Raw genomic sequence first — 26,309 nt, forward strand, 5'->3', positions numbered from 1 at the left:
AACACTGCCAGGCGCAAGGATTTTTAGCTGAACACAAGGAAGGAGCACAGGAAGGAAGTGAGCTTGCCACCACCAGGACCTCAAGTCAAGGTCAGTGTGGCCCTGGCAGGAGTGTCTAGGGCCAGCGCAGGGACTCAGACCACAGACATCAATATTGACAGCTGAGAAACAAGAGGCAATTCCCATGACTCCAGACAGGGCCTCCATGGGCCTCCCATGACTTACTTCAGCCACATGAATCCACAGCTCTACCATCCTGGCCCTGTCCTGCGCTGTCATGCCCAGGGCCCCGAGGCACGTAGCGATGACACTGTTGGCCAAGGTGTTCGTGTGTGCCACAGTGTCACGGATGGTGGGTGCCAGGAATTTGCGGTCCCTGCGGTCTCGCTGGGACCAGATGGAGCCCAGGCAGTGGGCAGGCACCAATTTCTTGAACAGCTCCTGGGGAAGATTCAGAGTGTTGCCAGCACTGCCTCACCCCAGCTTGGCATCCATGATCCTCCACAGTCCCAGGCGGGTTGAGGACAGAGCAGGAGCTCAGGAAGCAGAGGATGTGATCTCTGAGGTGTGTGGGATTCCCTGGGTTTTGTCTGTGTCCACTGAAGGTGTCAGCACAAGATGACCGGGACACAGTGCTGTGCAGAAGGGAGGGCACTTGCTCCCAGCCCCATCTCACTTCCTCCAAGCTCCGGAAAACAGCCCTCACCGGCCCACCCCAAGGGACATCTTCCACCCATCGCAGTCCCCCTCGGGTCCCACTCCCCATTCCCATGCACATTCCCCCGAGGCAGGGAGAAGCACCGGCTTTATGTGATTGTCTCTGCTGGAGTCAGTACACATCACATGCCTGATGTGTGCTGAGGATTTGAAGGCCCCCTGGGCACACGCGTGATCGGCCCAAGGACCTGGCAGCACTTCAGTGAGCTCCCTCCTGCACCAAAAGGCCAGACCCTGCCCAACTTCCTCTCTGTTCCACCTCATTCATCAGCACAGCCACCCCGTGCAGCAGGTGCCCTTAGTGTCCGGCTCTGCTGTGCAAGTGAGGACAGCGAGTGCTTGGGGTTAAGAAAGTGCCCAAGTCGCAGTGTTGGTAACGGGGGAGCAGGAATGTGAACCCAGATCATCAGATTTTGGATCAGGGAATGGCAGGTGTGGGGCAGCTCACGGCACAGGAAGGCAGGGCCCCCCTGCCCTGCAAGCCCCACTGCTCACCGCCTCCATCCTTGTCAGCTGTTCTGCCACCAGCCGGGAAGGGAAGTCCAAGACGTTCGGCTTCTCCTCCCGCAGCTGGTTTTCGGTGGTCACAGCCCAGGGTCCAGTGGGCTCTAGTTCAGGAGCTGGCACTGGGGCTGAAGCTAATGGTGCCCCTTCCTCCAGCCCTGTAGGGTCCGATGCAGGTGACGCTGGCTCCAGCTCTGCCATGGGTGGTGGGGCTGGAGCTGGAGATGGCTGTAGCCCAGGGGCTGGTTCTGGCTCTGGCTCTGGCTCTGGATGTGGCAGGAGCTTTGGAGCTGGCTCTGCAGCAGGATAAGGAGAAAGTTTCACCCACACACCTGACAGTTTCTGTGCCTTTCCAAAGACAGGAAGGACTCCACTGCCTTTAAGGGAACTCTAGCCCATGAACCTCAACACAGACAGTCTTCTCAGACTCCAGTACCCTCACCTTTCTGTTTGGCCTCAATGGCCTTCAGGTGCTCCAGGTGTCCTGGCAGAAGGTAGGCATGGCCCTCCACATGTGAGCCACCAAAGCTGACGTGCAGAGTGGCCAGCTGCAGGGTCCAGCATGGAAACTGTAGGGGCTCCCAGCAATCCTGCCCTTGGCCCAGCCAGGTTCCCAGCAGGAAATAGATAGCACTGCAGGGAGGCAGATGGGCCAGAGAGTCAGTGGCCCAGCCTTTCCTTAAACACTGCCCGCCCAAGGCACTCTTGTTAGCATCTGGGCCCCTGTGCCATCCCCTCCCCCTCCAGAGGAGGGGCCCATCCCAGCCCTGAGCCCTGGCTGGCTGTCCTGGCTGTGGGAGGCCTGCTCATCCAGCAGGCCGAACACAGAGTCTGTGAGAGTCTCTTGTTCCCACCGACACTCTCCTCCCCAAGGGTCTGGACACAGCCCACCCCAGCCCTCCATGCAAATGGACCACTGGAATGAAGACTCCAGCAGATCTGTGAGCAGCTTGCTCACGCACCTCCTACTATGGACCTGGTGGTGGCACTCACAAGGGGTGGATGTGGAGAAAGGGAGGCAGAAGGAGCTGGGACTCTGCTGGGATTGGGTCTCTAGGAGGCAACTCAGCCCAGCCTCCCTTCCAGTTCTCAGGGGGCCTGGGACCCATGCATAGCTCTCTTTGAGTCCAGTCCTGCTGGAGTGGAAGCCACCAGAACTCAGCCCTCCCATGGGAATCACAAGATGGGTGAGATGCAGGGTTCTCCCAGGCCTGACCCGGCCACAGCCTCCATCCTCTCCCCGCACCCTGTTTGCTAGAGACAGGAGGCCCTCCGTCTGCACCCAAAGACCACTCACTTTGGGAGGTGGTGCTGTCTTCCAGCATCCCGCACACAATGGGCCAAGCTGCCTCCATGTGTCCCAAAGGGGATGAGGGCATCGCCCGGGATGGAGGGTAGATGGGACCTAGGAATGATGTCAAGTGTGACTGACTCTCAGATTAGAGAGGAGGCCCAGGGAGGCTGTCTGCTTCATTTATTGAGTGACACTTAGTGTGTCCAGATGCCCTGCACACAGTACGTCCTTCATAGACATTGTTAAATGAACTCCAACCAGAACCACCCCAGGTGTCTGAGTGGGCCTGTGGCCCCTCTGTGGCCCTAGAGATCCCTAAGTGGCTACACCAAGGACAAGCACCAGGACCAGCTGGATGGCATCTCAAACTCCTTGACAGGGTGCTCTCCAGGTGCTTTTCCAAACTCAAAAAGCCACAAGCCAGTGAAGGGAGACGAAGACTACTTTCCGTGGGGGACAGAGAAATAATCACCACCAGCAACCACAGCATGGCCCACCACCCTCTCTGCAGAGCCGGGCACCAGGGCAGCACCTGGAGGGCTGATCCCATTCATTCCTGGGAGAAGCCTAGCAAGTTCATCCTCTCCCACCCCACGTTTCAGAGGAGCCAACTCAGGCTCAGAGAGATGCGGTGACATTCCCAAGGCAAGACACACAGCTGGCAGTGGGCAGAGTCACCACTGTGCTGAGGAGGAGGTGGGCAGTCACCTGGGAAACAGCTGGTCCAGCACCTGGTGGGCTGTGCTGGAGCCTGAGTAGCTGCAGAGGGAGGTGGTGACACTGCAGAGGACTCTGCTGGGGAAGGCTGGCAGCACAGACTCTGAGAGCCTCTGCATCATGCCTGCCTGGAGGGCACGCATCCTGCAGGCCTCAGTGACAGACACAGTGGACTCATCTTCACTCTGGGTGGGATGAGGAGGACACAGGGTCAGGACCACCACTTCAAACCACCAGGATTATCAAGGTCTGCAGCTGACCCAGGAACTCCTAGCCCCTTCCACACATCTGCAACAGGAGACACATGAGCTCCCACACTCAGCAAGGTTCTGGGCTCTCAAAGTACAATCTGACTTTGGTCCTGCGAAGGATTCCACACTGAGCTCCCTCGAGGCCATTTGCTCGCTGAGGGACAACAGAGCTCCCTCTGTGCAGAGCACCAGCCCAGTGAATCCTCAACAGACACCCCCTCTCCACAGAGGAGAGCAGAGGCTTAGGCATGCCAAGTGGCTTCTCTATGTCCTGTGGGTCAGAGCTGAGAACCGCCCAAAGTGAGGGCTGAGGGACATCCCCTCTAACTGCCTGAGGCTTCAGTGGGCCCCGACCTGGAGGGAAACGTTATGCAGCCACCCCACCCCTCCCAGGTCTGGAAACAGTGTACAAGGCAGTGACACACTCTGAGAATCCCTTTGGCTTCCAAAACACGCTGATGGTTATTTCTCTTACATTAAAGGGAGTTTGGAGACCCTCGTTGTCGAGGTTCCATTTTCCAAAAAAGGCAAAATTCAAAGATACTCAGGGCCTATTGGGAAGTGACAACGACAACAACGTTTTCTCTAATCTTCCTAGGGAAATGCAAAGACTGCCCTCCTACCCTCCTATGCAGCTGGTGGGGAGGAGCGGAAGTCCAGATTCCTTTGAGACTGTGGGACACTCATGGGGGACAGCCCTGTTAGGGTCCCAGGAGAACGGCAGTTTGAGGTTGGATTCTGGGCCTGCCCTGGTCATCTCAGGGGCCTGGGTGCAAAGACCCCTCCGTGCCCACTCTCACCCCAGAGCATCCCTGGTTATTGATGATGGTGCGGTGCAGCTGGTCCCTGTCCAGGGAGATGGAGTACCCGAAGCCATCCGTCAGCTCTTCGACCACCTCCTGTGTGCTGCTCTGCAAAGACAGTGCCCGAGAGCCGGGCCGGGAGGTTTCAGGGGCCTGCCTCGGCTTGGCCATGGGAGGAAACCCCAGTACAGATCAGGTACCCAGCAGCGTCTGCATAGACCTCCAGCCAAGGAGGGAATGAGATGACACCTGGATGGCTTGGGACTAACCTATGGGTAGAGGAGTTTGGTCCCCAGCACCCACTCTCCCATCATGTTAGCCACCACCTAGGCTGGGAACACGACGTACTGTCAGGCTTCCAACACCGAGCAAATGGCTCCTGCCCAGGTTGGGTACCCGCTCTGCCCCGCCGTCCCTCACTCCATTCCCCGCCTAACACACAAGGAGGCTCAAAGAGGGGTGCGGGTGGCACCCAGTTGTGGCCTAACCCTGTTGGCCTGCCCTGTGTTACCTGAGGGTTCCTCCTGACAAATGGACAGAGGCGGTGCAGTTACGGCCAAGCCAGTGTCTATAGTGACTGAAAAGTCTCTTTTTCTTGGCTTTCCTGAAGCCACAGCCTCCACAACTCGGGAGACAACAGGAAGACATGCTGTTCTCTTGAACGTCTCCACTCAAGTGAGCTCCGTAGGACACTATGTCTAGAATGTGGGCGCCTGGAGACCAATGTGCTAAGTTCTGTTGGGGTCTGTCTCCAAGGAAGTGAGGTCACTACCTCTGGGTTCCCTTACCTTGGCCCCTTCTTCAATCACACCCACTGAAAACCCCTCTGGGATCTTGGCTGCTCACCCTCCTTGCCCATGTCACCTCCAGAACTGTACACAAATAACCAGCACAGATCCCAACACAGGACCTTGTGATGAAAGCAGGGTTCAAGCTTGAGGACATGCAGCTGAGTTCCGACCTCTTTTTTCCTACAAGCTCTGTGTCCTGGAAATGCCATCATGCCTCCCAGGGGCTCCTCAATCACCCAACCTGCACGATGGGGACAATGCCAGAAATATCTCCCTCGGGACATCCTCAGGTGTAGAACAGACAATAGCGACAACACCTGTGGTCTGGTTACCATGTGTCTGATGCACACACTTAGAGATGAATGAATGACAAGAAGGGGTGGGATGTAGTGTGGAGTAGCCCTCAAAACAGGCCTGGGTTCCAGCTCTGCACCTTTAAGAGGTGGAAATTAGGGGAAATTCAGATATTTCCATTCACTGGCATGAAACCTTGCATGGTCTCCTGTTTGACTTAGAATCAGACCCAAGTGCCTCGTGTCGGCCTATGTGGTGGGCAGCCTCCACCACGGCTCCCGGTGCTCACTGTCTTCTGCTGTGTGCATTCTTGTGGAACCACACAGTGGTTAGGAAGTGGCTTCTGAACAGCAGAATGCAGCGAAAGTGATGGGATGGCACACAACCAAGGGTTAAGAACAAAAAGCCTGGCCCTTCCTTCTTACTCATTTTCTTCAGCCCCCTCCCTCTTTCCCTCCTCACGTTTCCATCTCTCTCTCTCCCTGTATCATATATCTCTGGAACTAGGGGAGCAAGTGTGCATGTTTTCAGTTGCCCTATGTAGAGGCTCTATAGGAGAGAACGGAGGGAATGATCGGCCAAGGACAGGCAGGAGAACCTGAGTTTCAATTTGGATTCTGGGCCGGCCCTGGTCATCTCAGGGTTCTGGGTGGGAAGACCCCTCTGTGCCCACTCTCACCTCAGAGCAGCCCTGGTCACTATTGTTGGCGGGGTGGAGCTGCGCCCGGTCCAGGGAGATGGAGTACCCGAAGCCATCTGCCAGCTCTTCAACCGCCTCCTGCATGCATCTCTGCAAAGACAGTGCCGGAGAGCTGGGCAGGGAGGTCTCAGGGGCCTGCCTCGACTTGGCCACAGGAGGAAACCCTGGCACAGATCATGTACACAGCAGCATCTACGTAGACCTCCAGCCAGGGGGGGAATGAGATGACACCCGGAGGGCTCAGGACTAACTTATGGGCAGAGGAGCTTGGTCCCCAGCACTCACTCTCCCATCCTGCTAGCCACCACCTAGGCTGGGAACATGACACACTGCCAGGGTTCTAAGGCCAAGTAAATGTCTCATGCTCACGGTGGGTCCCCGTTCCGCAGCGCTGTCCCTCACTCCACTCCCCCCCGACACACAAGGAGGCTCAAAGTGGTGTGTGGGTGGCATCCAATTGTGGCCTAACCCAGTTGGCTTTCCCTGTATTACCTGAGTGCTCCTCCTGCCAGTTGGACAGAGGCGGTGCAGGTGAGGGCCAAGCCAGTGTCTATAGTGACTGAAAAGTCTCTTTTTCTTGGCTTTCCTGAAGCCGGAGCCTCCACAACTCAGGAGACAACAGGAGAACATCCTCTTGTCTTCAGTGTCGCCACTCAAGTGGGCTCAATAGGATGCTATGTCTAGAATGTGGGCGCCTGGAGACCAGTGTGCTAAGTTCTGTTGGGGTCTGTCTCCAAGGAAGTGAGGTCACTTCCTCAAGTTTCCCTTACCTGGGCCCCTTCCTTCAATCAACCCACCGAAAACCTCTCTGGGATCTTGGCTGCAATGTAGGACTGCAACCTCTTGCCACTTGAGAAGTAGTGGTTCAACTCTATGATGATGTTGGTCTTACTTTCTAAGTGTGTGTGTGTGTGTGTGTGTGTGTATGAGTGTTTTCTGCATCTTGCCATGTGGGTCAGACTGACTTCTTTCCTTGGAAAAATTGTCCCTAACCACTTTCTCTGGGCTTTATTTTCATGTCTTGAACAGTGCTGTCCAACAGTAGAATTTCACACTCTATCTTATGAAATTTAAACTTTTTTAAAATACTCACATTTAAAAAAGTAAAAATAAACAAGTGAAACTAATTTTAATAGTATATTTAAACCCATTATAACCAAGATATTACCGTTTGTCCAGGCAATCTATATAAAAATTAATAGTGAGATAGTTCACATTTTTTTTTATTGGGATCAACAAATCCATTTACATAGTCTCCGTTTGTAAGTTGAAACTTTTTACATATGCGGTTTCTGTGTCCCCCACTCAGAACCTGGGCTGACTTGTTAGAGAGGAAATAAAGCAGAACAGGCATAAGTAACGATCACTGTCAATCCAGCTCAGCACAAACACTCACCACTGACAAAAAGGCTGTCCCTGACCAGGAAGTAGAGGCCCCTCGGGGTCACATGGTGGATCAGCTGGTTCAGCACCCAGGAATGCTGCTCTCTGTCACATGGGGTCTCTGTCACACTCTCCATCATGAGCCATGGGGTCAGGGTGGTAGGTGCAGACAGCTTCCATGCTGGAGGCTGCCCCTTCCTCCGCAGGCCCGGGGAGAGAGGAATGTGGGGACTCTAGAGAGATGTCCTGAATCCTCTGATAATGGGGGCCAGAGGGAGGGAGGAGCAAATTGGCAGTCAGTGGGAAGAGTGAAAACTGGGGTGGTCACCGAAAGTGTTCATGACTCTCAAATGCTCAGAAAAGGGACTTCCCTGAGGGAGATCAGTCTACAGCCCAAGACAAGGGGCCCAGGCTGCTCTTCTTGAACAAGGATCCAAGCAGGGGAGGAGGCAGGAGGAGGACGAGCAGGAGAGACAGCAGGTGGGGTGCGGCTGGCTGGGACTCATCCTGCCAGGAGCTGCGGGCACCAGGGTCTCATCAGGTGCTGCAGGACTCTCTCAGTGGAGTTCAATGTGGCTGAGCCCTTGCTCATGTCTGTCAAATACTGGATGTTGGAGATGGTGGAGTTGAGTGTGAGGGCCTTCAGGTCGTGCCCCTTGGCTGCAAGAAGAGAGGGAGAGAGATGGCCATCACTGAGAGCTGGGCTGAGAGCAGATCAGAGTGCTGAACTCAGTATCATCTGTTGCCTTTGCTCCCAGTGGAACCACCACCCAATGCTGTGCTCGTCCAAGTCGAAGCCAGATATCTCTCAGCTCCTCCTCCCTCCCCTGCCAGTAACACCAATTGCACCTACAGATTGCTCCTCAATGCATTCCTTCTGTTCATCCACGTCCCAGGTAGGTCTGATCTTTTCTCACCGAAACCAACACCCTAACATGCTCACTGGATGCATTGTCTAAAGGATGTTCTCTGCCTTGAACATTAGAAGCATTTTTCTGAAATGAAGATCTCACTAGAACACTCCTGCTCTAGCATCACCCATGGCTCCCTAAGTCCTTCAGGGTTAAGTTCAAACTTCTTGACCTGGCACTCAAAGCCCTTGCACATCTGGCTCCTGCTGACTCTTCAGCCTCATTGATGCATTCACTCTGAGTTAGGCTTTGTGCTTCAGGCAAACCAAATTCCTGTCACTTCTCCCGTACACTATGCTGTTTTTGCCTACAGGGCCCTTGCTCATGCAATTTCCTCTGCCAGGAACACGCTCCACACCTTATTTCCCTATATAACTCCTACTCCTTCTTAAAGACCCCAATTGGGCAAAACTTCCTCCAGAGAGCCCTTCCCACCCAAAGGATGCCAGGTGCTTCTCCTCAAAACATCCCACCATGTATTAGAATTTTCTGTGACTTTCACAAGACCAGGGGCTCTCTGAGGGCTGCATCAGATTGAAATATTGGTATAATCCTTGTGATCAACATGCTTGCCCTCAAAGCAGAATTGCACACCTCGGCTTCCCAGCTGCCCAGTAAGAATTGGTCAGTTGAGGTGTGGGGCTGGAGAGCTCCTCTGGGGAAGGAAGAGGGGCCCCCTAGGCCTGTGGTGTCTTCTGGTTGCTCAAGCAATGAGGAAGTAGGCAGGAACATGCTGCCCGGCTCAGGAGATGTGGAAAGGGCTGTCATCTGGGAGAGACAGAGACCCCACACAGTGGGTGAAGCCCCACAGGCTCATCTGCACTCCAACAGTGGCTGTCCCGGGACAACCATTCACAGGTGAGCCATAAATGTGAGTGACAGAAGGAGGGATTGTGTGAGTAGAGGGATGTTCGAGCCTGTGAGTGAGATGAACCCAAGAGAGACAGTGTGCTTGAAGAAGAGAGAGACACAACAAAGAGATAGGTAGAGGCACAGATAGAGGGGATACCTGGATGGACAGAGGAAGAGCGGACAAATGGAGGGTCACAGGGAAAGCAGGAAGAACAAAGACAAGGAAGAGAAGTTGAGACATGGGAGGAAAGAGGATGGAAGGAGAGAAGAAGGACAAACCGGCAAACAGGTAGGAGGACAGTTGGACAGACTGATACCTGGACAGATGCTCGGGTGGATAGATGGAAGGAAGGAAGGAAAGAAAGAATGGAGGGAGGGCGGGAGGGAGGAATGAAGGATAGAAGGAAGAGAGGAAGGAAGGAGTCTGAGAGGAGGGACAACTGGGAAAGTCACCTGCCCACGTTCAGAGAGTGCTTTAAAGGGAGGTTAAGGCTGAGAATACAGGACCCCTAACTCCCAGGCTTGTGTCCACCTGTCCCAATGCTACCTGTTATTACTCAGAGATGAGCATACGGATGTAAAAGAAACCTTGAGCCCTACCCTCACAATACACAAAACTCAATTCCTGGACACTGTGACCTAAAGGGGAAAGGTAAAATAATGAAACTTCTAGAAGACAACATAAGAAAACATCCTCAGGACCACAGGGTAGAAAAAACTTCTCAAAGAAGACACACACACACACGCACACACACTCTCCATACAAGAAATATCGGTAAACTGGGATTCATTAAAATTTAGGCTTTCGGTTCATCATAAGACACATTACAAGAGGGAATTTGCAAGTCACAGGATGCGAAGAGATTGTCCCACTTCCAATATTCAACAAAGGATTCACATGCAGAATACAGAAAATCTTCAGCATATTTATTAGATAAAATGCAGTGAAAGAGATACATATTAATGCTGGTTATTTTAATGAGCCACATTTATTTTACAAGGACAGTGAACAAAGCAATCTGAAAAGCAGGGGGTGAAAAACAAACAGTAGATAAACAGAATCCCAGGAGGGTTTGGAAAAAGCAATAGAAGCCCCTTACATAACAGTTCATTGGCCTTAGAAAAGGAAAGTACTACTGGATTCTGTTAGGAAGTCAGAAAGATTGAAATATCTAGTGCCTTCAGTGGAAAAATAAGACAGGAAAAAATAACTATGATAGTTATTTGATTTTCCTCCAAATGACTTTATCCCTTAGAGAGCAAGGCACTTTCCTTTTCAATCATCAACACGTCAAAGTTTAATTTCCCTCCATTTAGCCTTTTTCGTGGCCATAGGTTAGAAGCAGCAAAGGGGCAACCAGCCTGCAGACATACCCTGTCCGCTTCCACACTGGCTCACACACGTGCAAAGTGGGCGCTTCTCACAGGGGAAAAGCCTGCAGGGCTGAGGGGCAGCCACCCCTTGGATCCTGTTTGTTAGTACCATTGGAAATTTCTCCTGAGTCCCTACTCAAAAAGGAAGTGGGTGGGGGGTAGAATAAGAAGGCCATATATTTGAAGGAAATAGGAGAAAATATTTCATTGTGAAAGTAATAAATGTTGCTTTTCAGAAGTCATGTGTATGTTGACAGTCTATGTCTTAAGGTACCATAATGAAACAATGTACACCTCATCTTCTCCCTCTTTTATCTGAGCATTAGGTTAAAATCCATGAAATTCCAAAGCTTAAAAAAACACACAAAAATCAGAAGGAAAGTTTTGGAGGTCATGGATGTGTTCAGCACTTGGTTGTGGGGATGATATGATGGGTGTATGCATATGTCCAAACTAATCAATACACATATGGAAAACGTGTGCATTTTTTGTCTATTACTCATACCTCAACAGAGCTAAAAATTCAAATAAATTCCTAAGTTTACTTTTTGAGGGTATATAAAAGTCAAAATTTCTAATAAAATTCAGATTCTTAATTTCTGAACATAAATAGCATTCCTGCTTTGATGGGTGACCCCACGACTCTCAAAAAAATCAAGAGCAATTGCTACTGTCAATCTCAGTGGAAGTTATTTTCAACACCTCACCCCCTCCTTTACACCTCATTATTTAAAAACCAAGGAAATAGTCTTCAGCTTTTAAAATGGAGTAAATGAGTCAGCTTGACATTATACTTTATTCAAGATTTAATGTTAAGTAAAGGAAATAGCTGAGCATGAGCAGAATCCCTTCCATAACTCATCTTTTCTCCTATGCTGATAATAAAAATGACACTCTACTTAAACATAGTTTGCATGATATATTCTCAAGTAAATATACTTAACTGCTGGACATTTTATTTTGAGATTCTTATTCAATTTCTTCATATTTATCTATAAAACTTATTTGGCATCTTTCATCTTTTTACCATTTTCATCTTTTTAACTTTCGAAGGTTTAACTTTCCAGGAGACTATTTTTTAATGACGAGCTAACTGATGAATTTGTGCACCAACTGTTTTTTTGAGACTGAATATACAAATGGACAAAGGCCAGATCGTATATGACAGTATAACTCTGACCCCCAACGTGGGAAGCAAACATCCCAAGAAGCCAAATCACAGCCCCTGCAGCATTCAGCACAGAACAGTCAGCACTTGGTCAGTAACTGCCAGTTTCCAAAACTCTCGTTCTGCTTTCAACACAGGACCGCCAGAGAAAGTCACATATGCTCCCTAAACCATCACATAGGATGCCTGCCTTCTACTTAGTGAGCTCCAGCTTCCCCGTGTCAACAACTTCCAATCAGGCCACCCCTCCCCCACTCCCCTGACCTCTGCCACCCTCTCCCCCCCCTTCCCTTCTCTCCTCTTCTTGTGCATGCAACAATCCTCTCCTGTCGCATTACAGTCTCTGCAATATTTTTAACGTGTGATAGAGCAGCTCCTCCCTCAGAGTTCTTCCTGGTCCATATTTTCCTAGCTTAGCTTATGCGTTTATTTTTTCCATGTAGGATCATTTATCTAACTCAACAGAAAAGCTCGTTAAAATTTTTATTGGCATTGTATTCAATTTATAAAGTAATGGGACTGACCATTTAATGAAACTTCCTAACTTAAAACATAGACTGACTTTCCATTTGCCAACTACTTTTAATTGAAATTTATAGTGTGATCGTTGTAGATTCTATACTGCTGTAAGGAATAACTCCAAAAGTTCCAGTGTACACTTTACCCAGTTCCTTACAATGATAACATTCTGCAAAACTATAGGACGATACCACAGCCAGCTTGTTGGCATTGATGCAATCCACTATCTTATTCAGATTTCTCCAGTTTTACTTGTACTAATTTGTTCCTGTGTATTTAGTTCTGTACAATTTTATCAGATGTGCAAGTTTCTGTATCCATCACAGCTAAAATAATGATCAGTTTTATCACTACAAGGTATTCTTGTATTGCCTATTAAAAAATCAATGGATGTTATTTTTTAGAGCAGTTTTACGTTTACAGCAAAATTTAATGAAATACACAGTGTTCTCATATAGTCCTTGCCCCCACATGTGCATAACCTTTCTGTTGTCAATATCCCTCATCAGAGTAGTATACTTTTCACAATTGATGAACATACATAGGCACACCATTATCACTCAAAGTCCATAATTTACATTAAGGTTCACTCTTGGTGTCAGAGATCACTAGGGTATAACTCTGTGGTCCATTTCTGGATTCTCTACTCTGTTCCATTGATTTATGTAGCTGTCCTACAATGAAAATGATGATGCTGTGATTACAGTATGTACAAGGCAATACTAAATATTGTTAAAGTGTTTACTGCCGCATTATTCTTCCTGTCATGATTGTTTTAGCTACTCTCAGCTATGTGCCTTTCTATATAAATTTTAGAAAAAGGTGTCTCTGTCTACAAACTGTGGTGGAATTTTTATTAGAATAATATTAGACCTATAGATCAATTTGGGGATAATTGAGACCTGTACTCATTATTCTATCCAGTAACATGGTGAGGACTGCAGAATTCTGAGCACATAACAACTCCTTCCAAACCCCCACACCAGGAGGAGACTCAACCAGACTCTGGCATGGCTTCTAGCTGCATAAGTCTGTGTAACCGGAATGACTCCAGCCCACCATTAAAATGCCTTCCTGAGAGCTCAAAGCTGACAGAAAAATTTGCTATTTATTTTAGTCAACACCCAATTATAGGCCTCTGATACCCCTTCTTAGAGTATTTACTAAAGAGGGCTTACAACTGTAGATATGTATCTCTCACAATTCTCTAAAGGACCTAAGAGCCACTCCTTTGAAATACGATCATTAAGACAGATAGAGCCTCTTTCTCTCAACTTCTGAGTGAGGATAGAATCCTAACTTTGATAACTGCAAAGTAACGAACACAGTGGGTCTAATCACAGTTACACTGACCAACTTTTGTACTTTTTCACTTCTTTGACTCTACTGAGCCCCTGAACCCTGCTCCTTCATTCCCTCTTTAAAATTCTAGATTCACCTCCATACAAATCTGAGCGCAGCTCAGCTTCTGTCAGCTGTTACTGAATAAAATCTGCTTTCACCACTTTAACTAATTTCTGCTGCATTTGTCTTTGACAATAGTAAGGCTCTCAATTTATTTGCATCTTCTTTAATCACTGTAATCGGTATTTTATAATTTTCAGCATCAGATCCTGTACACATGTTCTTGAATTTATGCCTGAATATTTCATGTTCTTCAGAGTGGTTTTAAATAATACAGCATTTTCAAGTTTATCATCTGCAGGTTCATCATTAGTTGTAGAAATAAAATTGTCTTTTGTGTGTTGATCTTTGTACTTTATACTTGGTGAACTTTTTGTACTCACGTATTAGTTCTGATTTTTTTTTTTTTTTTTTTTTTGTAGATTCCCAGAGTTTTTTTACATAGACAACAATGAATCTAGGAATGGTTACATTTTTTCCTTTCTAAACTCTATGGTTTTTATTTCCTTTACTTCTGTTATTGCCAGAAGCTTCAGTATTTTGTTGAATAAGAGTAGTGAAAGTGGTATTCCTTTCCTTGTTCCTTATTGTGGGGAGAATCATTTAGTCTTTCCCTGTTAAGCATGAAGTCAACTGCCCATTTTCTGTAGATGACCTTCAACAAGTGAAAGTAGTTTCCATCTATTTCAAACTTGCTAGAAAATTTTATGACAAACAGGAGTTGGATTGTATCAAATGTTTTCTCTACATCTCTTGCTTATTAACAAGTCTTGCCCTTAAACAAATAGACAGCCAGTTATTTCTCTGGCAAAAATTGGTTTATCTGGGATTAGCAAAGAATAGCCATTTGGAGTGTGCAACCATGGCAAGCCATGCAGGAGCACCCAGCAAGGAAGAGAGGAGAAGCTCTTTTATCTCAGAGTGGGGAAAACTGTGGGGGCTATTGGACACAGTCTTGAGGGCAGTGGCTTTTCATCGGCAGAGTTGTGACTGTCTCTCCTTGGGTTAGTTTCTGACTGGTCAGGAAGAGAAAGTCTTTATTCTTCCTGTTGCACTGCGCCTTTGACATAGGGCATGAGAACTCCCTCTATTAGCCTTCCAACACTATTTCAACTACGTTTCCGTTTATTAACTTTCACATGTCCCCATTTTGATTGCGATCTTTCTCTGAAAGCACTGTTGATCTGCAGTCAGATTTTTCCAGTTTCAGTAGCCTCTCATCCCTCGATGCCAGGAAGGAGCTTCTCTGGGAGTCATGTCCCAGGTTGGAGGAAAAACACACAGATTGGAAACCTATCGCGGCCACATTTGAGGAACACGGAGTGAGAGGAGGGAGAACTCTCTGGCACTTTTTACCTGAAGTTTGCATGTTATCAAGATCATAGGCATTGGAGATGATCTGAAGTGTCATGTCATCCTCAAAGGTTTGGCAGACAAACTTCCAACAGACCTGGTCCAGACACCTTGGAAAACTTCGCATCAGATACTGTCTGCTTCCATTTGGAGAAATCTTTATTTTTAAGTCACCAAATGATGTGCAGTTGCCCCCAGAGTTTGTGCTTTCTTCAGGTGTGTCGCATGAATCCAAGTCTTGAGTTTTGTGGCAAAAAGCTTGGCTAGCAGCGCCCGACTGAGGAAAATACTATCATCTTGGTTGAGTTTTGTTAGTTTGAAATTTTTGGTAAGTTGTTCCTTGTTTTCAAGTTGTTAAATTTATGAGAATGGAGCTGTTTATATTATTTTCAATGGCTGAAGAACCTGCAGTGATCTATCCCTCTAGTGTGTCTCAGGCCTTTCAGGGTGAAGAGGCTTCCCCAAAGCTTCTTGAGGCAGAACCCTGTTTGCTGTTGGCCCCTAACAGCTTGAGTGCATCTGGGTTGGGGAGGAGACAGAGACTTCCAAGAACAAGTTGTTTCTTCTTGAAGGAATGCTGAAGATGCCCAAAGTATGGTACTTTGACATACAAATTATTTGGAGCCAAAAGCAATCGAGAGCCAGCAGATGCAGGAAAAACTCTTGATCTCCACCTTGACTGCTTTAAATGAAGGATAGACTTCCTCTTTGGAAAGGAAATTTATGTTTCTAAAGGAAATTTCCATTAGTAAAAGCATCGGCACCAGAAAGAGAATGACTCTTAGAGAATTTTTTTTTGAGGAAGATTAGCCCTGAGCTAACATTCCCCACCAACCCTCCTCTTTTTGCTTAAAAAGATTGGCCCTGAGCTAACATCCGTGCTCATCCTCCTCTACTTTATACGTGGGATGCCTGCCACAGCATGGCTTGATAAGTGTTGTGTAGATCCGCACCTGGGATCTGGACTGGTGAACCCCAGGCCATCAAAGCAGAATGTGTGAATTTAACCCGTGTGCCACCAGGCCAGCCCCTAGAGAATTTTTTTTTTTTTTTGAGGAAGATTAGCCCTGAGCTAACTGCTGCCAATCCTCCTCTTTTTGCTGAGGAAGACTGGCCCTGAGCTAGCATCCATGCCCATCTTCCTCTGCTTTATGTGTGGGACACCTGCCACAGCCTGGCGTGCCAAGTAGTGCCATGTCTGCACCTGGGATCAGAACCGGCAAACCTCAGGCCACCAAAGTGGAACGTGCACACTTAACCAGTGAACCATCAGGCCAACCCCTAGAAAATTTTTTTAACTGAGAGATTTATCTGCATAACAAGGCAAGCTTTATTTATTATACATTTTCTCCCCTCATCTTCCCATAATTTTTCTTCAGCCACTTCCTGCTGCTGCTCACCCAGATGGCTTCCTGCTTCCAAGCTCCCCCATGTGCACCCAGTGTGGACTGGACTTGCAACTGGCAGCTGGTGTGGAGCTGCCTGCTCGAGGGCTGCAGAGCACCATCCTAAGTCTCATCCCCAGCATGACCTACCTGGCCAGCAATACTCAGGATCTGCCACCACTGCACAGGATTGGGGCAGCTGCACTGATGGTTCAGATTGTGGGCAGTACCCAGCCCAATTCCCACTCACTTTTGTTGACCACACGCCTGTGCTGTTTGCAGATGGTACAGATTTAAAAGAGAAGTCATATCCTGCTGTTAAAGTGGAACTGTTGGACTGACTTGAGGGATTTTTCAACACCTGTAAAACTAAAGAGAAGCTGGGAGAATTATCAGAAGAGTTCTACAAAAATGAACTACTATCGATTGAAATGTTGAATATACATGTCCCTGCAGCTGCTAAATTGAGACGTCTTTTAGACAGTTCTCCTAAGGAAGATTTACTAGACATTCTGACATCACTTATCCAAACAAGCAACAAAAATGCTCCAAATTTTAGATACTGTGACTCTGGAGGAAACTGTCCAAGACGATGATACCACTGCTGGTGAAACAAATGCAAGAATTGAAATTGCTTTAAAAAAACATAAAACTTGGGGCCGGCCTGGTGGCACAGTGGTTAGGTTTGCGTGTTCTCCCTGAGTGGCCCGGACTTTGCCGGTTCAGATCCTGGGTGCAGACCTATGCACCACTCATCAAGCCATTCTGTCGCAGGAGTCCCACATATAATGTAGAGGAAGGTGGGCATGGATGTTAGCACAGGGCCAGTATTCCTCAGCAAAAGGAGGAGGATTGGTGGTAGATGTTAGTCAGGGCTAATCTTCCTCAAAAAAAAAAAATTATAACAATAAAACAGAAAAAGCGAGAAAGATGATAATAAATGCATTATATGAATATGCCTCAATAGGATTTCACACATCCTAGGTACTTTATTTTCTGGCATATTGTTACGGGATATCATGCAGGTGATTTTGACATATCCTGTGTGTTTTCCATGCGTGTCCGACACCTGATTCTGGCGTGTCCGGCAGGTAGTTTCAGTGAATCAGGCACCTGGTTCCGGCGTATCCAACAGGTGGTCCCGGCATGTCTGGTAGGCGATTCCAGCACATGTGACATGTGGTTCCGGCGTATCCGGCAGGGGATTTCGACGTGTCCGGCAGGTGGTTCCAGCATGTCCAGCATCTGGTTCTGGCATGTTTTGCAGGTGGTTGTGTCATGTCGGCACCTGGTTTTGGCATGTGCGACACCTGTGTCTGGTGTATCTGGCAGGTGGTACTCACAAGACTGGCAGGTGGTTCAGATGTGTCTGGCACCTGGTTTTGGCATGTGCGACACCTGCGTCTGGTGTATCCGGCAAGTGGTTCTCACAAGACTGACAGGTGGTTCAGCTGTGTCAAGCAGGTGGTTCTGGCATTTCAGGCACCTGGTTCTGGCCTCTGCTGTACCTGTTTCTGGTGTATCCATCACATGGTTCCAGCGTGGCTGGCACATGGTTCTGGCATATTCGGCAGGTGGCTTCAGTGTACTGGGTGCCTGGTTCCAGCGTATCTGACAGTGGGTTCCATGGTTTCTGGCAGGTGGTTCCTGCGTGTCTGGCATGTGGTTCTGGTACGCTCTGAATGTGGTTCGAGCGTGTCCGTCAGGTGGCTACCATGTGTCCAGGACCTGATTCCATCGTGTGCGGTTGGTACTTTCAGGGTGTCCAGGTGTTGGTTCCAGCATGTCTGGCCGTTGGTTCCCGCATGTCCAGGGGTGATTCCGGTGTGTCCGGCAGGTTGTTCCGGCCTTTTCCAGAAATTGCTTCTGGTGTACCCAGGACCTGGTTCTGGTGTATCCGGCAGGTGATTTTGGCGTGTCCAGCAGGTTGTTCCAATGTGTTACGCTGGTGGTTCCGGCCTCCGTGGCAGGTGTTTGTGGCATGTCTGGCACCTGATTCTGGCGTATACGGCAGGTGGTTTCAGAGTATCTGGTACCTGGGTGCGGCACATCCAACAGGTGGTTCCAAAGTGTCTGGCAGGTGGTTCCGAAGTGTCTAGCATGTGGTTCTAGTACGTTCGGAAGATGGCTCAGGCGTGACCGTTGGGTGCTTCAGGCATGTGCAGGAGTTGGTTCTGGCGTGTCAGAGTCATGGTCCCAGCATGTCCGTCATTTGGTTCCAGGTGGTTCTGGCTTGTCTGGTGGGTGCTTCCAGTGTGTCTGGCGGGTCGTTCTGGCATGTCTGTGTGGTGGTTCCAGAGTGTGTGGCGGGTGGTTACGGCATGTCTACCAGGTTTTTCCAGCATCCAAGGTGCCTGGTTCCAGCGTATCAGGCAGGTGATTTTGGCGTGTCCAGCAGGTGGTTCAGGTCAGTCCGGGAGATGGTTCTGGCGTGTCCAACATGTGGTTCTGGCATATCTGAGAGGTGGCTCCGGTGTGTCCGGCAGGTGGTCCCGTTCTGTCTGGCACATGGTTACGGGGTATCATGCAGGTGATTTCAACGTGCCCTGTCGGTTGTCGAGGCCTGTCTGACACCTGGTTCTTGTGTGCCCGGCAGGTAGTTTCAGTGAATCAGGCACCTGGTTCTGGCATATCCAACAGGTGGTCCCAGCATGTCTGGTACATGATCCCCGCCTGTGCAGCACATGGTTCCGGCGTATCCGGCAGGTGATTTCGACGTGAGCGGCAGGTGGTTCCAGCATGTCAGGCACCTGGTTCTGGCATGTCTTGCAGGTGACTCACTCGTGTCTGGGACTTGGTTCTGGCATTTCTTTAAGATGGTTCATTCATGTCCAGCACCTGGTTTTGGCGTGTGCAACACCTGTTTCTGGAGTTCTTGGCAGGTGGTTCTCACAAGACTGGCAGGTGCTTCAGGCGTGTCCAGCAGGTGGTTCTGGCATGTCGGGCATCTGATTCTGGTGTTCCCAGCATGTGGTTCCAGACTGTCTGTCAAGTGGTTCAAGCTGGTCTAGCAGGTGTTTCAGGTGTGTCCAGCAGCTGTTTCAGGCATGTCCGGCACCTGGTTCTGGCCTGTGCTGGACCTGTTTCTGGTGTATCCGTCACATGGTTCCAGCGTGTCTGGCACATGGTTCTGGCATATTCGGTAGGTGGCTTCAGCACACTGGGAGCCTGGTTCCGGTGTATCTGACAGTTGGTTCCATGGTGTCTGGCAGGTGGTTCCTGTGTGTCTGGCATATGGTTCTGGTACATTCGAAAGGTGGTTCCGGCATGTCCAGCAGGTTGCAACAGTGTGTCTGGGACCTGATTCCATCCTGTCCGGTTGATGCTTTCAGAGTGTCCTGGCTTTGGTTCCGGCCTGTCTTGCAATTAGTTCCCACATGTCCGGTGGGTGATTCTGGCGTGTCTGGCAGATTTTCCAGCCTTTTCCAGAAATTGGTACTGGCGTATCCAGGACCTGGTTCCGGTGTATCTGGCAGGTGATTTTGGAGTATCCAGCCGGTTGTTCTGGCGTGTTAGGATGGTGGTTCCAGCTTGTGTGGCAGGTGTTTGTGGCGTGTCTGGCACCTGGTTCTGGCATATTTGGGAGGTGGTTTCAGTGTATCTGGTACTTGGTTCTGGGATATCCAACAGGTGGTTCCGAAGTGTGTGGCATATGGTTCTGGTAGGTTCAGAAGATGGTTCCGGCCTGTCCGTTAGGTGCTTCCAGCATGTCTGGAAGTTGGTTCTGGTGTGTCAGACTCATGTTTCCAGTGTGTCCAGTGGGTGGTTCCAGGTGGATCTGGTGTGTCCGGTGGGTGCTTCCGGTGAGTCTGCTGGGTCGTTATGGGATGTCTGTGTGGTGGTTCCAGAGTGTTTGGCGGGTGCTTTCGGCATGGCTGTTGGGTTTTTCCAGCCTCTAAGGTGCCTGGTTCAAGCATATCGAGCAGGTGAGTTCTTTCTCAGCTTCCTAAAGAGCTGGAAGCAAGACAGTTTGTGGCTTGTCTCTGCTTGAGGGATGGAGGCAGTGCTTTGTGCCATCCACCTCTCGAGCAATATAGGGCATGGTTGAGAGCAAATGGGCCTTTCTGACATAGGGGCTTTCTGACACTCTCTCCACGAATGCACAAGGACAGTTGGTTAAAAGCCTCTCGTCTCTATCCTCCTAAGCTTGTGGAATCACAATCATTTGGGCCTTGGCCCCATTGCTTAAGGGGAAGATGTAGCCATTACCCCTGAGCCGGGTTGGCAAGAGGGAAATGTGGCAGAAGCAGAAGTTCTAAAGCAGCGAGTTAAGGGCTGGGAGGAAATGGCGTTCAGCTGCCTGTGTATGAGAGGTTCCCAATATGCTGTAAGAGCACTGCAGAAAGCGACTTCTTTCTCAGCTTCCTAAAGAGCTGGAAGCAAGATGGTTTGTGCCTTGTCTCCCCTTGAGGGATGGAGGCAGTGCTTTGTGCCTTCCACCTCTAGAGCAATGTAGGGCACAGCTGAGAGCAAAGGGGCCTTTCTTCCATAGGTGCTTTCTGACACTCTCTCCTCCAGTGCACAAGGGTGGTTGGTTAAAAGCCTATTGTCTCTCTCCTCCTAAGCATGTGGATGCACAATCATTCGGGCCTCAGCCTCCTTGCTTAAGGAGAAGATGTAGGCATTTTGTCTGAGCCGGGTTGGCAATATGGAAATGCCCCAAAAGCAGAAGTTCTAAAGCAATGAGTTAAGGGCTCCAAATAAACAGCATTTCAGGTGCCTTTGTATGAGATGTTCAAGGTACACTATAAGAACAGTGTGGCAAGTGAGTTCTTTCTCAGCTTCCTAAAGAGCTGGAAGCAAGACGGATTATTGCTCATCTCCCCTTGAAGGTTGGAGGCAGTGTTTTGTGCCTTGCAATTTTAGGGCAATGTAGGACTCTGCTGAGCAAACTTGGCCTTTCTTCCATAGCTGCTTTGTGAACACTCTCACCACCCATGCACAAGGGCGGCATGAGAGGTTGCCAGTATGCTGTAAGAGCACTGTGGAAAGCGAGTTTTTCTTAACTTCCAAAGAGTGGTTGGTTAAAATCCTATTGTCTCTCTCCTCCTAAGCATGTGGAAGGACAATCATTCGTGCCTCAGCCGAATGATTCGGGCGGGACTTGTGTGACCCACCTGCCTTAAATGCTGGAACCAACTGTTGGACACTTCAGAAGCATCATCTGGAAACGGTGGAACCACCCACCGCAGATGTGAGAATCAGGTCCAAAACGTGCCAGAAGCACCTGCAGGACGCACCAGAACCATCTGACTCAAACACCAAAATCACCTGCCGGATACACAAGAACCACTTGATGGACACTCCAGAATCACACGACGGGCATGAAAGAACCATCTCTCAGAGTGCCAGAACCATGTGCTGGAAATGCCGGAACCACATCACTGACAGACATGAACCACCTGCTGGACACGCCTGAACCACCTGCTTCACTCGCCGGAACCACCTTCTGGACAAGCCAAAATCACCTGCCGGATACACTGGAACCAGGCCCCTTAGAAGCCGGAAAAAGCCAACAGACATGCCAGAAGCACCTGCCGCACACTCTGGAACCACCATACAGACATGCCTGAATGACCCGCCATACACACCAGAAGCACCCACCAGACACGCCAGAACCACCTGGAACCACCCGCCGGACACACTGGAACCATGACACTGACACGCCAGAACCACCTTGCAGACATGCCAGAAGCACCCAAAGGACATGCTGGAACCATCTTCCGAACGTACCAGAACCACATGCCAGACACACAGGAACCACCTGTCACACACTTCGCAACCACCTGTTGGATATGCCGAGACCATGTGCCAGATACACTGAAACCACCTCCCGAATACGCCAGAACCAGGTGCTGGCCATGCCACAAACACCTGCCAGACAAGCCGGAACCACCAGCCTAACACGCCAGCACAACCTGCCGGACATGCCAAAATCACCTGCTGGATAAACCGGAACCAGGTCCTGGATACGCCAGAACCAATTTCCAGAAAAGGCCAGAGCAACCTGCCAGACAGCCTGGAATCCCCCGCCAGGCATGCGGGAACCAACTGTCAAACACGCCGGAACCAACACCTGGACACACTGAACGCACCAATCACACACGAAGGAATCAGGTTCCGGACACATGGTAGCCACCAGTCGGACACGCCGGAACCACCTTCAGAACATACTGGAACCATATGCCAGACACACAGGAACTACCTGCCAGACACCACGGAACCAATGGTCAGATACGATGGAACCAGGCACCCAGTACGCTGAAGCCACCTGCTGAACACGCCCAAACACTGTGCTGGACATGCCAGATCCATATGATGGATACACCAGAAACAGGTCCAGCACAGGCCAGAACCAGGTTCCAGAAACAGCTGAAACAGCGGCTGGATACACCTGAACCACCTGTTAGACCAGCCTGAACCACTAGATGCAGAATCCTGAACCACATGCCAGGCACACTGTAACCAGGTGCCCGACACGCCAGAACCACCTTCTGGACACGTCTGAACCACCTACAAGTCTTGTGAGAACCACCTGCCGGATACACCAGATACAGGTGTCGCACACACCGAAACCAGGTGATGGACATGACTGACCACCTGCAAGACATGCCAGAACCAGACATGCCAGATGGGGAAGAGGTGATTTTGGGGGAGAGGAGCTTTGTAGATTTCTCACTTGGGCACTTACCTGTTTTGTTCTCCATCCAGGTTTTTCTGGGAGCAAGTTCTTGAGAAACCTATAATGAAAAGTATGAGCTATCTACATAGGGAGAACTCAGACTTCGTTCAGCAATTCCCTGGGCGTCTAGAGACTCGATAGAATACCTTTTTCTTTTTCCGTTGCCAACACCCATGCCCATTCAGGCCTATGTGAGTTTTTACAATGCTCCTCCAACTGGTCTCCAAGCCTCCAGCGTGCCTCATTTCTCTTCATCGTAGAGGACAATAGCAGATCAATGTTTCTGAGGCATGGCTCCACCAGTGCCCTCTCGGATGCGGAAACCTTCCTCTCACTGCCTACCTGATAGACTCCAACTCTCTGCCTTAGCACTCAAGGGCCCCTCTGCCTTTCATGTATCCCACAGTCCTGCCAAACCGAACAGTACCCACTACCCAAAAACACACATTGCATTCTTCTCTTTCACCTCTGCCTGATCAGATGATGGACTTGAAACAAAGCCATCATTTGCTAGTTACGTGACTTTTGCACAGGTCATTTCACCTCCCTGACCCTCAGTTTCTGCATATATAAGTGATGAATAGTAAGATTCACCTCATATTGTTCTTATAAAGAATTAAAATTGACTTAGAGAGCATATGCAAAAACAGCTGGCTCCCTGCCTGACATGCTGCAGTCACCAATAATTATTCGGATCTAAATATTGGCTCATGCCATGCCCTGCTTCTTTTCCTATTAAAAGCTTATCCTTCAAAAATCGGTGTGTACCCTTTCTTGAAAACCAGCCCAAGGTGTAAACTGAAGTTCATTTTCCTAAGCTGCTCAGTAACATTTATAACGCAAAGTCTAATGCGTTAGATCGGTTTTTTTTTTTAAGCAAAAGAAGCTAACTCTGGCTAACTTCAGTTTTCTTATTAAAGAAATTGACTAGAAGGATTTACGGTAACTCACATAACTGAAGGGAATTTTTGAAAAAATCAACAAACAGAAAGCAAAAATAAGCTTTGGAAGACACAATAGAGCACAGCGTATAGTTATTATTACTGCCGTTCACGAAATATTGTCGGCTCTTCTCTGGCACACAGAAGGGATGTATCTTCTTGGCCCCTTAAAGTCAAATGTGACTTTGTGAGCCTTTGGCAAATGAAACTTGAGCAAAAATGAGGCTGTCTCTTCCAGACAAACCTTTGGCAAACAGTAGGAGTGTGTTTTTCCTGCCTGGCAGTTGTGCAAGAAGTTGGATCGAGCATCTTTTAGCTGCCATCTACTCAATCCTCCAGACTGAGCAAGGATAATACAGAGCCAGCCCCTGATGACATGGAGCATGTTCGAGAAATAAACCTTGGTCATTTTTAGCTGAGACTTAGGAGTTTGTTGTGAATACAGCACAACATGGACTATCTGACTGATGAAAACATATGTAGGGGAGGAAGACATTTCCTCTTCCCAAGTGTGGGTTCGTCTGGCTGGAGAACGAATTAAATTCACATGAGACAGAAAAGCAAGAGAAAATTAAACAAAGCTTCATGAGGAACCGTGGCCCGGTGCCTTTCTTCCCGAAGGAAGAAAGGGCACCAAAGAAGTGGGGTGCACATAGTGGTTATATACCGCCAAATGGGGTGTTTCACATGTGATTGAAATGTCCCTCCCACAATAGTCACAAGATTGCCCTGTCGGCACTTGATGGACACAGCAGGTAGTGGGTCTGCTATCTCAGTGGGCATGGCAGGACTCAAGTCGATTGTCTGGAGCTGGGCGGTCACAGGTGAGCTCAGCAATCAGTTCCTAGCCTAAGGAAAGATGCTTAATCCTTAAGAAATGCCAACGTTGGGAGGGGGAGGAAAGTCAGTTACAGGAGGTTACCAGACTAGCACAATAAAATGCAGATTTAAGTCCTTGCCTTTGGTATTGATTAAGAGTTTTTAGAGAGAAGGTCATCTCCTTTCTTCTTCCTGGTACAGAGAGGGAGGCAACTTTTACAGATAGAGATTTACCTTACAAATGTAAATGTGCCCTAACACAGGGCAAGTTCCATTCCTCCTTCCCTGTCCCAGTTTATCAAAAGCAATCAGCCTCAAATAATCCTGATGCCAAAGAGACATATCTTGGGGTGGCCATTTCCAGGTCCCCACACATACATATTACCAATTTCCTGTGCTGTTGACAAAATGACTTCAGTGAGCCAATATTAGAATTCCTTTTCACAAAGGTGGATAAGTGACAGATTAGAAGTGTACACTGTCCCAGGAGTGTAGACAGATACCATGCTTATATATAGCAAAAATATTTCCTCATTTTGTCCTTTACCTGTCAATAAAAAAGTATATCTATAGAAATCTGGAGGTAAAGCTCCAGACAAAACCAACATGCTGACAAGGAGGAACATTACATACTTGTAAAAGGAGCGACAGATGAGAAAATAATAATAATGGCTGGGAACTTATAGAACCTTGCATTGAAAGGGATCTCATATGGAACTCAGGAAATATTTATAGCTGAAAGCACTACATGACAAAATCTGGTGGATGGAATTAAACAATACTTAGAAGAAAGATACCTTCAACATACGTATCTAAAAAGAAAAATTAGAAACCAATGAGCTACTTGTTCAAGAAGCTAGACAAAGAGCAAGACAGTAAAGTCAGGAAGAAAGGAAATGAGAAAGAGAAATGCCAAACCTTTATTTCTATTTATTTGCTCTTTATTTATTGCTATGGACTGAATCCTCTCTCCCCACCATTCATATATGGAAGCCCTGACCCCCCTTGTGACCATGTCCAGACACAAGGTCTTTAGGAAGTAATTATGGTGAAAATGAAGTCATAATGGTGGAACCTAAATCAGATAGGACTGTGGCCTCATCAGAAGTGGAAGAGATCTCTCTTTCTGTTTCTTCACACGCATCCACACACCCCGCCATCTGAGGACTCAGTGAGAAGGGGACCTTATGCAAGCTGAGGAGAGAGCCCTCGCCAGAACCTGACCATGCTGGCATCCTGCTCTCAGGCTTCCAGCCCCCAGAATGGTGAGAAAATAAATTTCTGTTGTTTAAGTCACCCACGCTATGGCATTTTGTTATGGGAACCCAAGCTAAGATGCTTATCTTTCACAGTTTGTTCCTAGGTTCTGGTACCAATTCCAATGTGTGTGGGGTTGTGGGTCGGGGGAGTCCCCCCCAGCAACAAGCAATTCTTGGGACACCAGCTG

At 48.7% G+C, this 26,309-nt stretch overlaps 1 protein-coding gene across 12 annotated transcripts in view; it reads right to left on the reverse strand.

Annotated features, from left to right (window-relative positions):
• Window positions 1–26,309, reverse strand: part of LOC138917971 (ral guanine nucleotide dissociation stimulator-like) — a 238,244-nt gene that overhangs the window by 4,223 nt on the left and 207,712 nt on the right. For 2 of the 12 annotated variants that reach the window (XM_070237025.1, XM_070237024.1), the window contains exons 1-8: window positions 6,564–6,786; window positions 6,051–6,161; window positions 4,284–4,394; window positions 3,224–3,417; window positions 2,519–2,626; window positions 1,664–1,854; window positions 1,213–1,517; window positions 226–441 (exon numbers count right to left, since the gene is read on the reverse strand). In XM_070237025.1, the coding sequence (XP_070093126.1) occupies window positions 226–441; window positions 1,213–1,517; window positions 1,664–1,854; window positions 2,519–2,626; window positions 3,224–3,417; window positions 4,284–4,394; window positions 6,051–6,161; window positions 6,564–6,701 (1,374 nt within the window). In that variant the 5' untranslated portion in view covers window positions 6,702–6,786. Of the gene's footprint in view, window positions 1–225; window positions 442–1,212; window positions 1,518–1,663; window positions 1,855–2,518; window positions 2,627–3,223; window positions 3,418–4,283; window positions 4,395–4,797; window positions 5,002–6,050; window positions 6,162–6,563; window positions 6,791–7,175; window positions 8,115–23,111; window positions 23,161–26,309 lie in introns of those variants that run through there. The other 10 variants (XM_070237030.1, XM_070237029.1, XR_011426690.1 and 7 more) reach the window with 7 other exon arrangements.

The sequence above is a fragment of the Equus caballus genome, chromosome 16 (genome assembly GCF_041296265.1).
Source record: "Equus caballus isolate H_3958 breed thoroughbred chromosome 16, TB-T2T, whole genome shotgun sequence".
In the NCBI taxonomy this organism is placed as follows: Eukaryota; Metazoa; Chordata; class Mammalia; order Perissodactyla; family Equidae; genus Equus; species Equus caballus.